General features: G+C 37.8%; 1 protein-coding gene across 1 annotated transcript in view; it reads left to right on the top strand.

Annotated features, from left to right (window-relative positions):
* ABCA13 (ATP binding cassette subfamily A member 13) overlaps nt 1-18,871 on the top strand; it is a 267,673-nt gene that overhangs the window by 96,270 nt on the left and 152,532 nt on the right. The window contains exons 29-34 of the mRNA XM_006136374.5: nt 2,895-3,071; nt 7,239-7,545; nt 9,821-9,935; nt 11,542-11,871; nt 15,810-15,879; nt 18,729-18,863. Of these exons, the coding sequence (XP_006136436.4) occupies nt 2,895-3,071; nt 7,239-7,545; nt 9,821-9,935; nt 11,542-11,871; nt 15,810-15,879; nt 18,729-18,863 (1,134 nt within the window). The remainder of the gene's footprint in view (nt 1-2,894; nt 3,072-7,238; nt 7,546-9,820; nt 9,936-11,541; nt 11,872-15,809; nt 15,880-18,728; nt 18,864-18,871) is intronic.

Below are 18,871 nucleotides of genomic sequence, written 5' to 3'. Positions count from 1 at the left end.
CAGGACTGGGTCTAAGATAAGTAACAAAGCAGAAAGTAAGTAACAGAAATAGCTGTGCAAAGATTGCTGCCTTAGTATCATTGCTGCCTTAGTATCATTGTATTATCTGAAGGAAAATGCAGGTGAGGATATTTTATTAAATAAGTTCTGAAACTCCCCCAAGGATTTTACTTTTTTATATATTTAGATGTGTTAGTTCCATGTAAGTTATGTAGCCTATGAAATATTGCTTTTACTTACGGAAACATTTAATTATGCAGTATTCCAAGCATACAGCAAGTCAGTTGATATTTCTCATGCTCAAATATTTAAAGGATTAAGTTGTAAGAGAGCATTTTAAAAATTGATGTACTATTCAAAATAAGGTCTTCTAAAGATCAGCTGGGAGGAATCTCTGGTGACATGTATGTATGATTAACCTTGTTAGTACTAAGTTACTAGTATTAAGAATATTCTAGCCCCTGGGATGTTACAAAATCAAACAATAATGCCTTCACATTAGGAACAACAGTAGATATTTGTATGGTGTCCCCGCCCCTGTTCCATTGTTTATTTTCCTTCAGAATGCATCACATTGATGCTGCATGCCTTCTGATTCTTAGTACACCAGTTTCACTGTCTCATTGCACAACTGCTTATCTTCCTGATCTTTTATTCTTCCCTTCTTCTTCACCAGTGCTGCCTTCCATCCAGATCAATTAAGTTCATTTTTTATTCTCTACCTTCCCCTTGCAATACCTGCTGTGCCATCAATGAATCCCAATACTAGGCTAATGAGCACTCTTACCAAGTTAACTCATCATCTAGTGTTTAGGGTTAAACATTCAATATTTTTAAAGAAATTTAAGACGCTGAAAGCTCATATTGGATCTCCCAATAGCTATTATTCACTCCTCAAGTGTGAATAATCGTTCACTGGGAGATCAGCTAGTTTTGTGGGTCTGGTGCACTTTCCTCACAAGTTTCTGTTCAACCAAATGCAGTTAGAATTGTTTTATGTTATAATGGGTTTGTTCTGTAAACACATTGTTGGAATTATTCTCCCCAATATGATTAGCACAATACAAAGCAAAAAAATTGCATTAACTCCTCCAAAGATTCATAGTCCTGAGTTTGATGGATGATCATTTGTAGAGAGGGGCTAGCCACGAAGTTCCAGATCCAAACATCACTAATGCTTGGAGGGCTGCCAAAGCAAGGATCTCTGCAGCCCAGTGTCTCCCATGATTCTGTTACAAATGAGCTACTCCCATCCTCTCTGCAGTTTCTAGAAGTGGTATGATCTGCAGCATAGTGAGTGTTGGCTAACCCCCCTTCTCATGTGTGCTGCCGCCTCTTCTGCTTCCATAGCGGCAGACAAATGGCAGTTCATTGGCTCCCACCCTTTCCTTTTGTCTTTATTACTTTTTAACCATTTCTAGGGAGTAGCATACTTTGTTCCAAGCCTCCTTTCCTGTACAGGGTTTGTTCAGTGGTGTTGTGGTTACAACTTCCCAGAACCTCTTCTGCAGTATATCTCTGTTGAATTCCTCTGTCCTCTATTTGGCAGAGCAAAACAAAGAAAAGATACTTGGTGAAACATTACTTGGTTGCTAGCTGTTAATGAGCAGCTAACTAAATTTAAATACATACATAAATACATTTAAATCAATAAATAAAGGATTAAAACACCAAGAATTGCTTCCTTGGACTTCAGTTTGGAAAGTTACAGTGTAGGGGATAGTTACATGTGCTCCATAAGAGAAGTCCAACAAATCTGAAAATAACCTGATAGCGTCTGACTAAACATTCCCTGTTCTACTTAAATATCTGTAGTTCCAAGGTTTATTCCTGCTCCAGGCATGGATTGTGCTGGATATTCCATGCCTTGCTTCCTGGCATAATTCATGTCAGTCCAGTTGTGCTCTGGTCACACAAAAATGGGAACAGGAAGGTCACTGTTTCCAATTCAAAACCCCACACTTCATTACCATTGGTTCTCCTGCCCTCCTGCCAACTCACTTCCTGCTCCCTAAGACTCTAGGACTCATTGTCCATGGTTTTAACCCTTCCAGGCAAGACAATTAGGGTTAGGTTTCAAGAGTTAACTGCTATGAAAAGAGTTTAGTTAACTGAATGGCTGGAATGTCCAGAAAAGGGTATTATCCCTCCCATCCATCACAACATCCACTTCAATAGCCAGGAGGCATATGTGCTTTTGTCCCTGAAAGGTAGTTGCTGACTCTAAACAAGTTCTATGCTTTTCTAAGTTCACATGATCCCTCCTCTTTGGAGAAAAGCTAGATAAAATAGTGGCAGAAAATGCTGCAGAATCAAAGCAGGCTGTTCTTTCCACTGAGTACTCTAAAAAGGGAGTACAAGCCTGCTTCCAGGCAGACCCACTCCTTTCACCTGTCCTCCTCACAGAAGTGCCTGATGAAGGATACCTAGTTACACAAAGGGCAAGTTTTGGAACTGGGCTCAAGTTGGAAGTGGAGGACAGGCCTTGTCTGGACAGCTCCTGCCCTATGCTCTTATGAAGTTATGTGTGGACTTCAAATCTGCTCTTTTTATCTGATGGAATCTCTTCCTCTTTTTCAAAGAGTAGAATCACTCTCCTGTTCAGCTGCCCTCACAAGGGCCAAGGAGGGAATTGGTACTCATAGCAATGAATCTGGCCCATAAAATTCACTGTTCTTTTATCTGATATGCATGATCTTCTTTCCAAAATTGGGATACCCAAAGTGTTCGAACTGCACTAAAATGGAATATGAAGGGAGGAGAAAATTTTGTATGCATCTATGGGATTTAAGAGCATAGTCCTACAAAGTTGTACATGTGCTCTTTGGTTTGCTAGGAACTTCTGAAAATCTCACTCTAAAATGATAGTTTCCAATGTGTTAACTCCTTTTCAGAGCCTTTGATGGGGGAAATGATGAACAATTCAGCCACAGAGCAAATCAACCTGTTGGCACAGCTCATGGTAAATATCTCCTCCTGTGTTTTATTGGATCGCTTTGAGCATCTTGAGTCGGCGGAGAAATTGGAGACAAAGGCACAAGAGCTCATGCAACAAAACAATTTATTGGCTAGTAAGTATTTCATTTAAAATATAAGATGACAAGAAACCCCTGCTTCATAAAACTATCATTCCCTCTTACCAAGATGCTTCAGTGAGTTGGCACTGAGGAAACATAGAGAAATCACACACAGTACAAACACAGTAAAAAGGCATATTTGCTGAATAAAAACATTCCCCTGATTCTTGAACACTGTAATGCAAGCAATAAGAACTAGTGATATTGCTATTATAGCCGAAGAATGACTACTAACCAAGTCTCTGGGAGTCAGTTGTTCCTAAAAATATTATACCAGGAACAACAGATACTAATATCATATAGTGAGAGTCAAATGAGGCCACAGAATGCAAAAGTTTGACAACAAAATATCCAAGCGAGGTTACTTTGTTGTTTTATAAGCGCACCCTCTGCTTTATTCACCTCTGATTTTAAATTTCATACCCTTTGGGGTTGTAGAACACAAAAAACAAATTAATCTTTGTAAAAACCTGTTTGCCTAAGAAGATAACTTTCAAATCAGCTCATTTACTCAGAATAAAGTTAATTTCTCAGTAATTTCTGCTATTGCTTTTGCTCACTGGGATGACAGTCTCTACCCCGCTACCTTAAAATGCCTCTTCTGCTGCTGGAAATCTTTTTTTTTGTGCTGAGACAGCTATAAGAGGAAGCAAGAGAACAGTCATTCAGCACTGTAAAAAATTATTTTCCCTGTCTGAGGTTTTCCATCCTCCTATGTAGCCCTCCCTGGAGAAGAGGGTGAAATTCTAGCCGTACAGAAATCAATAAGTGTTTTGCTAGTGACTTCAATGGAGCTAGGATTTTAGCCATTTTTTATGTTTAATTTCTAAATTTGGTTAAGTTCAGCACAGAAGACCCTAGGGCTCGGGGGAGTTTTTAAAAAAGTCAGGGCAAAGCAGAGGCATATGTTGAGATTAATTAAAATACAAGGCAAGTACTCAAAAGATCTGGGTCTATTCAAGTTCTGCCATCAATAAAATGCTGTAATTTAACATGTTACATAACCTGTCTGGAAGTTATTGCCCCATCCCACAGAAAAACCTGGAGGAGAACTGTAGTAAGTAATTCTGCTTGGCTCTGAAATGCTTTGCAGATAGAGGTGGGAGGAGACACTTTGTGCCCTCCCCCTAACGTACACCTATTTAAAAGCCAGGCAGGAAGTTATCTTGAGCAATACAGAATTTTGTAATCTCTACTCTTTACTTTCAAAGAACTAAGCTACAAATGCCCTGAAAATGTACTTAAAATATTGAAGTAAGTGTTGTATAAGGGATCTGAAGTGGGTATAATGAGAAAACATCCCTGCTACTGCAATGAATGCAATCATACGTTCCTTTCCACTGAAAGGTGGGTCTCTGAAGGTTAATTTTCCTTGATTTCATAAACTACTCTTTGAAGGGTGTGCTGGCATCTTCAAAATCCTCTTAGAAATATATTTGCACATTTAGGGGAGAGTCAAATCTCTGTGTTTTGGCTAATTAGCCTTTGGTTAGTTGAAAAAAATTGCATAGCGGAAACTAAATGTTTGGAAAATATTTATTTTTCTAGGGATCAAATACATGAAAAAGAGCTTAATGTTCCTTTCTGTCCTTTTTTTATAGTCTTTGTCCCATGGAGTGTAGTGTAGTGGTCAGGGACGTAGGCCTTTAACCTGCCATGTGGGAGTTTTTGATAAAAGAGCCTGTCCCCAAGAGAGGCAGGGCTGGATTAGCACCAGAGCAGCTCCTTAACCTCTTATTGCTTACCGTATGGTTTGTATACCTCAGCACAGCTTTTAAAAGAAGGCAAGTGCAACTATTTCTTTTACTCAAGAAAGAAAGTATAGCAGAGTAATAGAGATCAGAGGAGTCTCATCTATTGGTACTCTGTCTGACTTTCTTTCCTGTTTCAGGAAGAGGGTTGACCTGTGCCCGTTACACAGAAGCTATGTCTACACTGCACAGTTATTTTGGAATTAGCTCTGGGATAATTATTTCACAATCGCACATCTACACTGCATGGAAGCCACAAAATTAGTCCGAGGCAGGCTTCCCTAATGTAGACGTGCTATCTTGATTTAGAACTCCAGGAGGAATCATTTAGAATGGCCCTGGTGAGGGGCTATTTTGAAATAGCAGAAGTGGAACATCTACAAACACCTTATTTTGAAATACCTATTTTGGACTAGGCATTATTCTTCATAAAATGAGGTTTACAGAAGTTGGAATAAGCCGTCCGTTATTTCGAAATTATTTCAAAATAATGGAATTGTTGTGTAGACGCTCACGTAGTTATTTCAGAATAGCGGCCATTATTCTGAAATGCCTTGTTGTGTAGGCACACCCAGAGGGCGCTCTAAAATATGGATTATGACAAATGCCATGATGGCACGGCAAATTATTCTATATGTTCTTTGCCTGAAATTCAGGATGAAGGGATTAAAATTAACCTCAGAATACCCGTTGGTCTAGAAAATATTATTCCCAGGTTTTGTTTATACTACAGTGACATGGCAGCAATGCTACAACTGTGCTGCTGTAGTGCAGTAGTGTACAGGTGACCCCGCACTTACAACCTAATTGGTTCCTGGAAAAGATTCATAAGTTGAGCCATCGTAAGTCGAACCCTTATTTCCCATAGGAGCAATGTTATAAATGGCAGTTCTGTTCCTGGAAATCCATTTCATACCCTAAAAATACCAAAATTTACCATGGAAATGGAGGAAAATAGTTCCTAAGCTGAAGGAACTAAGCTAAATAGTTCAAATAATGTACAAAAATAACTAAAAAGTAAAGACCTATGTGGCATCGACGTGTGCAGCTGCAGACTGGCGAGTGACTGACTTCGTACATTTCCTGTTTTGGGATGATACGTGGAGTCTGCGTCATACGCCATCGTAAATGCGAGCTGCGGACATAAATTGTGGGGTTTTAGGAGCTCTCTTGCATGAAAAAAATGGTTGTAAATGCAGGGGGTCGTAAGTCAGGTGGTTTCAAGTTGGAGGTCACCTATAGGTGCTTCCTAAATCAATGGGAAGGGTACCTCCAGAGAGGCTGTATGTAGGTCAACCGAAGAAATCTTTCATTTACCTAGCTACATCTATACTGGGGAATGTGTGTGTGTGGGGGGGGAGGGGGGGGGAAGAGGGGTTAGCTGATGTAGGTTGCACAGGGTGCAAATTTTTCATATATATGAATGACATAGCAGTCTATCTAATTTTTAAACATATGCCAGGCCTTAGATGGCCAAATTCATTGAAAGTGTTGCATGATTTTGGCCCAGTAATGGGAACATTTTAATTAAAATCAAAGCAAGTCTGGAGAACAAGTTCCAGAGCACTAAATACAAGGCAAGGAAGATTTTCTTAAGATTTTTTTCAGTCTCACAGAAAAGAGAATAATTATAGAAGGCCTACTGAGATGGAATATCAAGCTCATTGACTGTCTTAACTCTAACAGTTAAGTGTCATAAGGTAACTACAAATACAGACAGTGGTGAATAAAGATATGAAAGATTTCATGTTTTTTGCTGGAATCCCATCAGCATGAATCTAAGGCTTATAGTACAAGGAAGTGCTGTAACAACAGCGTTTAACCATCTAGCTATTTCAGATAAAATATGCATTCACATTCGGTACAAGAAGACAATATGGCCTTTTTGAAAATGGTTAAGTGGCCTTCAGAAATTCCAGGAATGACTATTCATTGGCACAATTTGACTGCATCCTCACAGAAACACAAGACGCAGGACACACAAAAGGCAGAAATATGAAATCTGCCTCATTTATAATTACAGTTGGATACAATTCTTCAGATAAATGATATTTTCCTAAAAAGCAAATTCTTGTTGTTTGAAATGTTTTGCAAATATGTGTTACATGGTTTAAAAAACTGAAAACATTGACGTTTTATGTTGACTTCTTCAGAATGAAATGTTTTGGTATTTGATTTAGAACAACTTTCTGTTTAGAAATAAACTTAAAATATATTTAAATAAAAAGTTTAAACACAAATGTTTTGTTTGACCTGAAATGATTTTTTAACTGTTTGGTTTGCAAATTGTTTTTGTTCAAAAACAATTTTTAATATTTTGTTTAGAATGGAAAGTGATGAAAAATCAGTTATTCACAGTCTGGTTTCCAATTCATTAAACTCCTTGGTTTTTTTTCTTTTGTTTTACCAGGTATTATATTCAACACCTCAAGTAATGGGAGACATCGGCGCGATTTTGCTAACTATCTCCCACCGCACATTTCATATACAATTAGAACTAATGTTCTTTACAGCATGAGAACAGATCTAGTAAAAAACCCAATGTGGAAATCCCATCCCCAGCACCTGCCAGGTGATGTGTTCAAATACAATCACATCTTCATTCCACTTCAAGATATGATTGAAAGAGCCATTGTTGCAGTGCACACTGGAGCAGATGCTTCCAAGCCAGTAATACAAGTTCAAGCTATGCCATATCCATGCCACACCAGTGACCTGTAAGTAAATGCCTACATTTTGAACCTAATTTGGCACTTTTAATAGTGTGTCTGTGATCTGGACAAGCTATACCAAGGATCTGAAAAGCTGACAGATTTCCCTATCTGGGGATTGCACCACTAGCAAGAACCAATGTGGTTGGGCCCTATGTATCTCATTCTGCCATTTTTGGCAGAAGGGCTATGGGGAGAAGAGGACATGGTAAAAGCTCACTGTGCAATTCCTATCTGGCAGACAGCTCTCTTTGGGAACTCTTATCAGCACATGCACTTTACAGGAGCTCCAAAGATGTTCCAAGCTACATTAGGGCTGGAGTTAGAAATAGCTCAGAGATTGGGCAGCAGACATCAGCTCCTGTATGTTTCTCCTTCTGCTATGGATAGCAAAGACTGGTTTGCGGTGGGAATTTAGGCTACACTGTGCAGTTATTTTGGGATACCAGAACTATCCCGAAATAGCCATTCCACGTCATTAAAAGCAGCCCATTATTTCAAAATAGATTTCGAAATAATGGGTGTGCTATTCTGGCATCCCTGTAACCCTCATTCCATGAGCATTAAGGGATGTTTTGGAATAGAGCTTTATTTCAAAATTACTCTGAAATAAGCTATAGGATGTGTGTAGCGCAAATTGCGTAGCATGTTTCAAGGTAATGTTGAAGAACAGACTCACCCCTAGGGTACATCTAAACTACGGGATTTTTTTTCAAAAGAGGATCTCACTTTTGAAAGAGGATCTTTTTCAAAAGAACCACGTAAACCTCATATTTTAAGGAAGAGTGGTTTTTTTAGAAAAAGGGTTTTTTTCTGAAAAAAATGCGTCCGGAGTATGTTCACTTTCGAAAGAGCGTCTTTCGAAAGTGAGATCAGCAGAAGATATGCAGATTTCAATGGAATTTGCATATCCTCTTAAAAATGTAGTCTAGACATAGCCTTAGGGTTTAGTTTATACATGCGAAAGATAAAATTGAATGACTGGAATAAAGCCATGCACACTGGGGAAAATTTGCCTAGGAAGTATAACAGGCATTCCAAATATCTTTATTTGCAGTTAGCTCCTTGCAAACCATTAAAATTGTTTGAGACTTTTATTCCTTTTCAGTATAAATGGAGTGTCATTGTTTTAGAGAGAAACTTTACATGTTCCAATGATCTTGTGTTCTACCATTAAATTATAGTGGGTATGTTTAATTAGTAACGACAAAGAAATCACAACCTCAAGAATTGTTTTATATATTGTAATGTAATCCCCTTTTTCCTCCCCGGGTTACTCGGGAGCAGGTTACACTCACAGGTGTGCCTGGGCGCCTGATGGTTTTAACCCAAAAGGAGATCCTGAGCACCCCACTGGTGATGGTGTTTAGTTGGGGAAAGCCCTATCCATCCCCTTGCTGCAGTCCCTTGCTCAAAATGAACATACAATGGAGGTGCCTCCACCTGGCTGGCTCTGTAATATACTTATGGTGTGCCATGAGAGCCTCTAGGAATATATTCATTCCAGCTATAATCTGGATCTAATTCCAGAACAACTACTACAAATCATAAACATCTAATAGATTACATTAGAATGAACAACCTTTACTTAACTTAAAGAAACAGGATTTAACAAATTAACAGTGAATAACATTAATTAACAAAGTACACAGAAGTAAAATGAACTTATCTAGCTGCCAATATTTATCCCACCCCAGTGTGCACACCCCTGGACTCAGAGTCCCAGACTCTTGCTTGCATGGATGTGCTCGAAGAACTGCAGCTGCAGTGGAGCTTCTCTGTAGAAAGTGTGTCTGAAGATCCAAGCTAGGCAGCAGCTCTGTCCCAGGCAGCACTTTTTCCAAAAAGGCCAAATTACTTACAGCCTCATGCTGTGCCTATCAGAAGCAGCCTGCTAGATCCTAGTTCCAAAGGCATCTAGTCCCAGTCTGCAGCTGCACTCCAACAGCCCCTGGACTGGATCAAACTCCTCCACAGCAGCCTGGCTCCCCTTCTCTTTCACAATCCAAGGGCAGAGTCCCAGACTGCTAGTCCTCTCTTCTCATGCACATGGAGAAACTCAGATCTCCCACACAAGGGTCACTTCTTTCCTGTTTTTCCTAAGGGCTCATGGGAATTGTAGTCTGAGAGTCTGGATTGCAGAACACAGGGTCTTTCCAGAAAATAAGCAGAGGCACCTTTAGTAAGGGGACTACAGTAATATTTTCTGAATATTAAAACATTAATTTAATACTTCTATATCTTTCTCTTTTGTGTCTTACGTCTATATTTTTGCTTACAGATTCTTGAACAATATTGGTTTCTTTTTTCCATTCATAATGATGTTAACATGGATGGTATCTGTTGCTGGGATGGTTCGAAAACTGGTTTATGAGAGGGAAATTCGTCTTGAAGAGGTAATAGTTAGCTGAGCCTTTCACAGTGAAACTGGTTTATAGGGTCTGTTCTGAAAATACATATTAAACATTGAGAGAGATAGTTTTGTGGATAATAATGCATGTGCTTTGTCTTTCACTCTCTCCTGGGCTCTTTATCTGAGTTCCAACTGCCAAATTAGATTCACTGGGATATTGCTTGGAGTTCCATTGGTCTTCAGAGATTTATCTCTGTAGAAATGAAGGAGAACAGTGAATGACAGAAATATGAAATTTAAAGCTGAGCACTTTTCTTTGAAACAAGTCTTGCAGATAGAGATCCCAATCTTCCATGGTGCTGAATGACTTCAATTGCTGTTATGTTTATCCAGCCTCAAAGAGCAACCACATAGTTTCTTTCAACATGACCTTTATTTTAGATTAGGACAACAACAAAACAAGAAAAGTAGGGTCTCCTTGAAGTACTCTGAACTGAGTAAAAATGCTGATAATTTTAGTCTTTAGGTGTTGAAAGTACACAGAGAATACAAGGGCATAACAGTTACATAGATACATAATCACAGCTACTGTTGAAGTTAAAGGCAAGTTTATGGCACTTAGTTGGTGCTCAGCATTTTTCACAATTGAGACCATAAAGCTTCGTATTTTAGGAGTGGATATAACAGCACTTACCCCACAAGAATTCAAATGCTATTCTTGGTTTTGCTGGTGTCTTCCTGCTTGACTAGAGCAAATCATATAAACTGTCTAGATTTTGGTTTCTAATGTGCAAAGTAGTGCTTATGTGATCTGCAAAGGCGTTTTGAGTATTAACTCACCAGTGTTTGTAAGGTGACTTTTGGGAAAGCACTCAAGAAATGGTGTCTTACAATTCTAAAAAGTATTTTTAAGAAAGGTGGTCTCATGTGATGTGACAATTATTTCTGGTCATATGAGCAATGTTAAATCTGGGAGTTTTACAAATGTATTCAGAAGTTTGGTTCATGATTAAAATGTGTCCCTTTTTCCTATTTCCTTTGCAAAATTTTGCAATAGGCAAAATTGTAAATTTCTCCAAATTCACATGAGTGGGAAATAGAACAATTTCTCTTCAGAACCAGCCTTACGTTCAGCAAAACAACCCAACAAAAATAAAGGACAGAAAGTGTTTCATGTTTTTACAATATTCTCATTTTTCTCAGAGCATTTATAATCTGTCTTTGATAATCATTCAGAGCCTTGCATTATTTTTATGGTTATAGTGCTTTTGTATTACTGCTGTTTTTTAAATATTAGTAACATAAATGTGCCCATTGCTTGAAAGAAGTGATAAAAGTGGATTCTATATCCAAGAAGTTACAATCTATGCGTCTGATCCAGCAAACACTTGCTCATGAATATGCATAGTCTTTTTGAAGTCAATAGGGTAACTCATATGCATTCTACTCAGAAGCAAGTACCTACAGGGTTGGGCCTTACCTCCTTCAGTTGCTCTCATCTTAGCTTACCAGCATGTGATGAGAGAGTGGGAAAAATATAACACAGGGGTAAGGATACTATGATTATACAGTCACTTGGTAGGCCAATGCATGTCTGTTGATGGTTATTTATTTTTTTAAATTGTGACTAAGTCTCTCTCTTCTTGTAGTATATGAAGACAATGGGTGTGAATCCTGTCATTCACTTCTTAGCTTGGTTTCTGGAGAATGTCATTATGCTCACACTAAGCAGTTGCGCTCTGGTCATCATTTTAAAAGTGAGCGGCATCTTTGCATTCAGCGATGGCTTTCTAGTCTTCCTCTTTCTACTCGACTTTGGAATTGCAGTGGTTATGCTATGCTACCTGTTCAGTGCATTTTTTAGCAGTGCCGATACAGCAGCGCTCTGTGCCAGCCTCATATATATGATCAGCTTTTTACCATACATAGTTTTGTTGGTTCTGCAGAACCAACTCAGCTTTGCCCACCAGACCATTGCAGTAAGTATTTCTTTCTTTTTTAAAAAAATTGTTGCTTGATTGATTTATTTCCATAATTATGTGACCTTTAGGATATCCTCTCATTATCTTGTCCAGAGGTTCCTGCTTTGCTGTTGTACCTCTCTGTAATTGTATGGCTTTCCTAGACAGAAAAGCAGTTGAGAAATCCAGCTTAAAATACAACAGAGGGGAATCTAAAATGAATGTTCAATGAAATTGAGAGAACCCTCTGGAAAGCTAAGGCTCAATATTTCCAATGCAGCATGCCTAAAAGTAAAAGATAGTCTTGCAGACTTCTTTTCACTAAAAGTTTGGAAAATTAGTGTTCTCTCAAACAGTAGATGACATCCATATGGTAGTGGTTATCTGGGCAGGAAAAATCAGTATAAAATTTACCAGTGAACTGTAGAAATTGTTCCTTTGTTTAAAATACCATTGCAAAACAAACAGATCTGGAAGAATGCACGTTGCACGTCCTGCTCTTTGTAGAGAGTATGGGGAAAGGAATGTGATTTCCTTTTAAATTTCCACTACTGATAATAAAGTTTCATAATTTCTTTCTTTTTTTTTGTCCACTGGTCTAGAATATGAATTACGATTCAAACAACTATCCATGAACTAGTTTACCAGATTTTCTGTTTATAGTTTCTAAGTGGTATTTTTCACTTTGTGTTTCACTGTGTGCTGCAAAGCATCCTTCTTTTGTCACATTAACTCTCTGATAAGATCTGATCTAAGCAATGTTTATTCCCCTGAATGCTGTATTCTTAGAATCAGTATTCCTTATTCTGGAGGTACTGTCAAGTCAGGATTATAGCTTTGTTAGCTCACCTGACCCCCTTCCAATTGTAAGTCTTTGTTCAAGAAAAACAAACAAGCAAACAAATCCTATGAGGACAATTATCTTTTAGGATTCCTCTTTTCAATTTGATATACCTAATCCCCTTCAGAGAGGAAAAATATAGACATACATATATTTAAGTACACTTTGTACATTATGTGCAGTCTTTCTGCAAAGACTTATATATGTGTTTATTTTAAGGCAATAGAATACAATAAAACGAACCACATTTGTAAATATATGGCTCCCGACTTACGAACTGGTTACGGACGAAGCAATTGGTCGTAACTCTGTTTGTTCGTAAGTCGGACCCCATTGAGTTACACGCGACCGCGCTATTTGTAAGCACGGATCGTGTTTATAACTCGGGGTCCGCCATTTACGACAGCTTTGGTCATAACTGCGAATGGTCGTAAGTTGACCATTCACAACTCGGGGACCAGCTTGTAATGTAATATAATATAATATAAAACTAAACAGTATTGTATTTCAACAGTGAAATAAATGAATCCATAAAGTGAAGGGAATTGGTGCTATGTCTGTAAATACAGCAAGAGTGTGTCCAAGCATGAGTCTGTTGTTATTCAGTTGAGGTCCGGTGGAGACAGAAAGGTTCCTTAACTTTCATTAGGAATAACATAATTTATGCTTGCAAATTTCTTGAACATTAATGCAAGGATACAAGTAAAATGGCTTATGCAAAAGTTGCACTTTCTTAAATATGTTTAGGGCTTTGTGTCAAAATAAAACTTTTTAAAAGGACTTTAGAATTTTAATATATTTTAATCATTTTTAATATTAATACCACTTTAATTTTAATTTTACCCACAATTAATATCCTGTTAATTTCGTACCTGCAAAAATTAAGCATTATATACAGAATTAAACAATCTAAGTGATACTGCAAATAGGACAAAACAAACCAGAAATGTGATAATTAATGTTTACAGTTGAATAGCACATTCGTATTTACTACACATAGAGCTACCAGCTGCATGCATGTAACCCATACCCTGCTGAATACATATTTACCTAGTCAGAATCTGAATGATGAGTTCTAAGATTATTGTTGATTACAATGGGAATTAGATCAGGTCCTTGGTCAGACAGCAAGTAGCAGTCATTCTAGACCCATGTTTCCATGGGGTAGGATGCACAAGCTACCTCTTTTTTCACTGTTTATCTTCTCCCTCTTCCCATATATTGTTCCTGTATTATCCAAGTGTCTTCTCGCTATATGTGAATGACATAAGCTCTTAGAAAAAAAACAGCAGGCAAATGGTCTGGTAACTAACTTTTTGTTAGTCTATAAAGTGCTACCAGACCATTTGCTTGCTGTTTTTTTTCTGTCACAGACTAACTTGGCTACCCTCTGAACCTCATAAGCTCTTAGGACAGAGATTGTTTTGGTTTTTGCACCTGCTAAAATTAGGGATGTTAAATTTTGATTAACTGGCTAATTGAATAGTTGATGCAATTTGCATTGACTATTTGATTAGTCGATATGCGCACCTTCGTCTTTGAAGTGTAGCAATAGCCCCAAGGCTGTTGCTACACTTCAAAGGCGAAAGTGCTGCAGGGAGCACGGAGCTGGCCTTGTGCTCCCTGCGGAGTTTCAAAGCGGCAGTGCTCCATGCAGCCCAGGGTCAGTACTGCTGCTTTGAAACACTGTGTGCAGATTGGGGCCAGCTGCGAGTCCAGTCCCCAGCTGGCCCCAGGCTGCATGCAGAGTTTCAAAGAGGCAAACCCCAGGCTCCACACTGTACTGCCATCTTGAAGTATCTTCTCCTTTCCCCCCCTCCTCCTTGCTGCATCTTTCTAATAGAGGCAGCAAGGTGGGAGGAAGCAACTAGTCGACTAGTGTGTTGGCTATCCGGTAAGCATTTGCTTATCGGATAGTCAACTAGTTGTTCACATCCTTAGATTAGAATGGTTCTTTCTCAGGGCCTCCAGCCACTGCTATAATAGAAATACATTTGTAAATTTAAGTACACTTTGCACATTGTGTGCTCTCTTCCTGCAGATACTTATCTATGTGCTCATTTTAACCCAATGGAACTATCCAAAAGTGTAAAGATAAGCATTTATATTAGCCTTTGCATGACCAGGAGCCTATATCTGTAGGAGGGAGAGAGTGTGTTTGTATGTGTATGTGTGTGTGTTATGGGGAGGGAGTTGAGAGAGAGGAGAGAGACCCTATTTTTTTTTCCAGTAACCTGGGAGAATTTTGCTTTACTGTTTTGAACACTGCAAAACATATTAAACTTACCGTAGTAATAGAGATGTAGCCGTGTTAGTCTGGTCTAGCTGAAACAAAAAACAGGATTATGTAGCACTTTAAAGACTAACAAGATGGTTTATTAGGTGATGAGCTTTAGTGGGCCAGACCCACTTCCTCAGATCAAATTGTGGATCTTACCGTAGTTACTTTAAACTATGTCTCTAAAAACTGACTTTCAAACTACTGTATAGAACTTTTTCAGATGACAATGCTTGTATTTTTATCAGTAGTTAGTAAGGATTTATTACCTTTTGATGCTGGTTAGTGATTTTCCATTTACTATAATTCTTCCATCCTTGTTACATTACATCCCTGAAGTTAGTCGTTTTCCATTTTTTTGTGCTTTTCTGATGCAATATGGTCCAATTTATATTGCTCTATTGGAAATAAAATGTTATTTCCTTGCAATAGAATACCTGCTCAGTGTATTATATAATGTATGTTCCATCATGTGAATTCTAGGGTCATTCACTTACTACCAAAAATATATTACATTAGCCAATGTTATACATTATATATTTGCAATATATGGAGGATTTATGAAGCTTTATAAATTTTGGTAATGTCAAATAATGCTTTCAAATATTAATAACAAGCTCCATAATAATCTTTAATTTAGAGAGCACATTTTAGCAAAATACAAGTAAATATTGTTCAGGTTTAGAAAGGTAAGTGAAAGAGAGGATCGTTAGCCTTTCTAAAGCTGAAAGGTCCATTGTTTCTCCATTTGCACTGAATTGTGCAATAGTTATATCACACAATATCTTAATGGAGATGTATTTATGTTCATTTCCTGTTTCTTTTCTATTGTTGCAGTGCTTTCTCTCTACAACTGCCTTTGGGCAAGGATTATTTTTCATTACATTCTTTGAAAGCCAAGGAATAGGTAAGATTGCTAATTAGCAAAACGTTTTTTTTAATGATCATGGTTATAAAACTAAACTTGGAAACTGATTTCAGTTGCTTTGTTTTGAAAGTGAAACTTTGTAGAATCTCTGGTCCCCAACCACAAGTCAGACATAGGAGAATGTAGATGAAGCTTTAAGCCACCTTTGTGTTCCAGGAATTCCAGGCCAGGTCAGAGATATTGGTCTTCTTCAGTAAATTATAAAAGCGTTAATGCTGCTCTAAATTATGGCAGTTGCCAGTGAGCCCCCTCTTCCCTCCCACCCGAGAAGCTGGTAATGCAGGGTGCAAGGAAGCCCCAGCCACACCACTAACATTGCTGATATTTTGTAGTGTATGTGACATGCACGAAAGATTTAATTGACTCAGAAATTACTACAGTAGATGGCAATGTGTTGTTCTTAGGGTATAGTCAGCCAGTGAGAGTATCTGATGATGAAGATCCAGATCTGCTGCTAGATCAAATTCAGTGTAGCTGTGCTGATATACCCTGCCTGAAGAGCTAGCCTGTTGTGTTTTACTGGTTTAATATGTTGCCTCTCAGTATCCTGCTGGTGGATTTGTGGGAGTCAAATGCTATGAAGTATATAGGAGAATCCATATTGACTTTGCATTTTAATTTATGTCTTCATAAAAAGCAGTTCTTCTTCTGATTTACCTTTGGGCACTAGATAAGTTTCTCCTGAATGATACTTTCAGACATTATTTTCCTTTATTTTTTAATATAGATTGGATTTATATCATTCTAGACCATTTTCAATCTATAATTCAAATATGTTGAGTTTTTGGGAAAATAAGACTATATTAATGTTATTAAGAAACTTCTATTAATAAACTTTTATTAAGAACCTTTTATAGATGAGTACATTGCCAAAGATATAATTTTCAAAACTGTATTTGTTTCTACTTGCTAATAGTAATGCCCATGTTTCAGCCTAAAATAAATTCTTTACTGAAGAATATTGATGCAAAATATAATTGTCAGATAGATTAATATATTAATGCGTGTCAAATCCAAAACTCACTAAAGTCAGCATCAGTGCTATCATTAATTTCAGGTGCAGAATCACACATTATGCATCTGATTACATACTACTGTGTGCTTTACAGAATATACGTTATTCCTAAGAAGCTGTAATATTTTGTGGAATAGCAGGTCATTTTAACCACCTGCAGGTTTTTTTGCTTTATAAGACATTCTGGGGTCAGGCACTATTTTATTGCTTTTATATGTTGGAAAAAAGATACCATTTAAATTTTCAAACATAAATGGAAACCGAATGTCCAAATCATCCAAGCAGGTTTTAAAAATCTCATTTCTTTTTTTTCTTGGGGTATGTGTGTGTGAGTGGAACACCCTAATGCTTAGCCAGAGGTGTGAGTTTTGAACCAGGTGATTGATCCAGGATGGAATCTTTTCTTCAGTTGGGTGGTGTTAACAGCAAGACAGTCTTGGTGTCAAAATGGAAGTTATCTCAAGCACCACATGCTAATGAAGAGTATTTTACTTAAGAGAAAGCTGATGAAGTATCAGAAGTGGCAGTTATTGCAAACTAGAGCTGCTGTTAGATTTCCCCTGCCCCACACACAAAAGTATGCTTTTGTGAAAAGGTTAATTTTGTTGAAATTTGTAAGTAAGAAACGTTGCCCACATACGGGGTAAAAATATGTTTTGGCCGCTCTATTGCACACTACGTAGCTACCTTTATAAGAAATTATCAAGAAAATTGCTATAGTTTATAATAATCTAGTTTTCTAAATAACTTTTCAATTCAGAAATACAAGTAATGGTATTACATTTGAATGTTGACCACTGCTAGCATTTTGTGTTTCCATTTTTGCTATACCTGATTGATTACGAATTTAAGCAGTGATGGGCAACCTAAGCTAGTGAGTGTATTGCTCAAGTGGCCCTCGTTCATCTCTATGGGCTGCAAAATTGTTGTAACCAAGATGGCCTTCTGGGACCTGCTAGTTTTGTTGACAGTACTTGTGTACCTAGAATTTGCAGGGTGTATTGATTGAACTGTAGCTGCATTTTGATTGGATAAAAAGTGAGCACGTGGCTCTTACAGTCAGTGTTTTGTGCAATCAATATGCACCTTTCTTCATGTGTCCTTGGTTTACATGTATGCCACTTAAGTAATACCAGTAGGAAAAAAAACTACACGGACAGAGACCAGTGGAATTAGGCAATCTTGTATGTGGGTAATAGTAAATAAAATGTCTTGCAGGCCACACATAGAACCCTGATGGATTGTGTGCAGTCCACCACAGGTTGAAGTAGTTTTTCAGATGACTAGAGTCTGGTGCTCCAGTCATTGGCTATTACTGCCAGGCATGATATAAAACAAATGGTATATAATAAACTGCATTTAGTCAAGATTTGCAAGTTTCAACTAAACACATCTGCTGCAGATCTCCTTTAAACCATTTTTATTTGTATCAGCAAACTGTCGTAATGCGTGACTTATTGAACAGCTGAAAAAGAACTTCTCATGTATTTTATTCAGCATTTTGCCTAGTGGTCCTATTTTTTTCCTTTTAGTAAAATGAAAGGACAGCCAAAATAAAAATAGTCAACTTCTTAAAACTCTGTGCCACCATGAATTCTTTCATATTTGCTCTGCAGTAGTATTACCTGCTGTTGCAAATAGAGACTGAAAGGCCTAACATTTAGTTTTTATTCAGTTAAAATTACAGCTATTAACATTGTTTCTTTTGTCCATCAATGCTCAAATACCTCCTGAGTGCTTTGGGTTGATGTGTTTATGATCCTGCTACCTGTGGTGCTCTACAGATTTAGCACTGACCTTTTTTTATTACTAGGAATTCAGTGGAGTAACAGCTATGAGCCACTGGCAGAAGGAGAATCCATGACCTTTGGATGGGCTTGCTGGATGATTTTCTTTGACTCACTAATCTATTTATTACTTGGCTGGTATTTCAGCAATGTAATTCCTGGTAAGAAC

This window comes from Pelodiscus sinensis, chromosome 2 (assembly GCF_052426305.1).
Source record: "Pelodiscus sinensis isolate ZL-2025 chromosome 2, ASM5242630v1, whole genome shotgun sequence".
NCBI classification, from domain to species: Eukaryota; Metazoa; Chordata; order Testudines; family Trionychidae; genus Pelodiscus; species Pelodiscus sinensis.
Note: the sequence above shows the minus strand (reverse complement) of the source record. Positions and strands in the feature narration are given on the sequence as shown.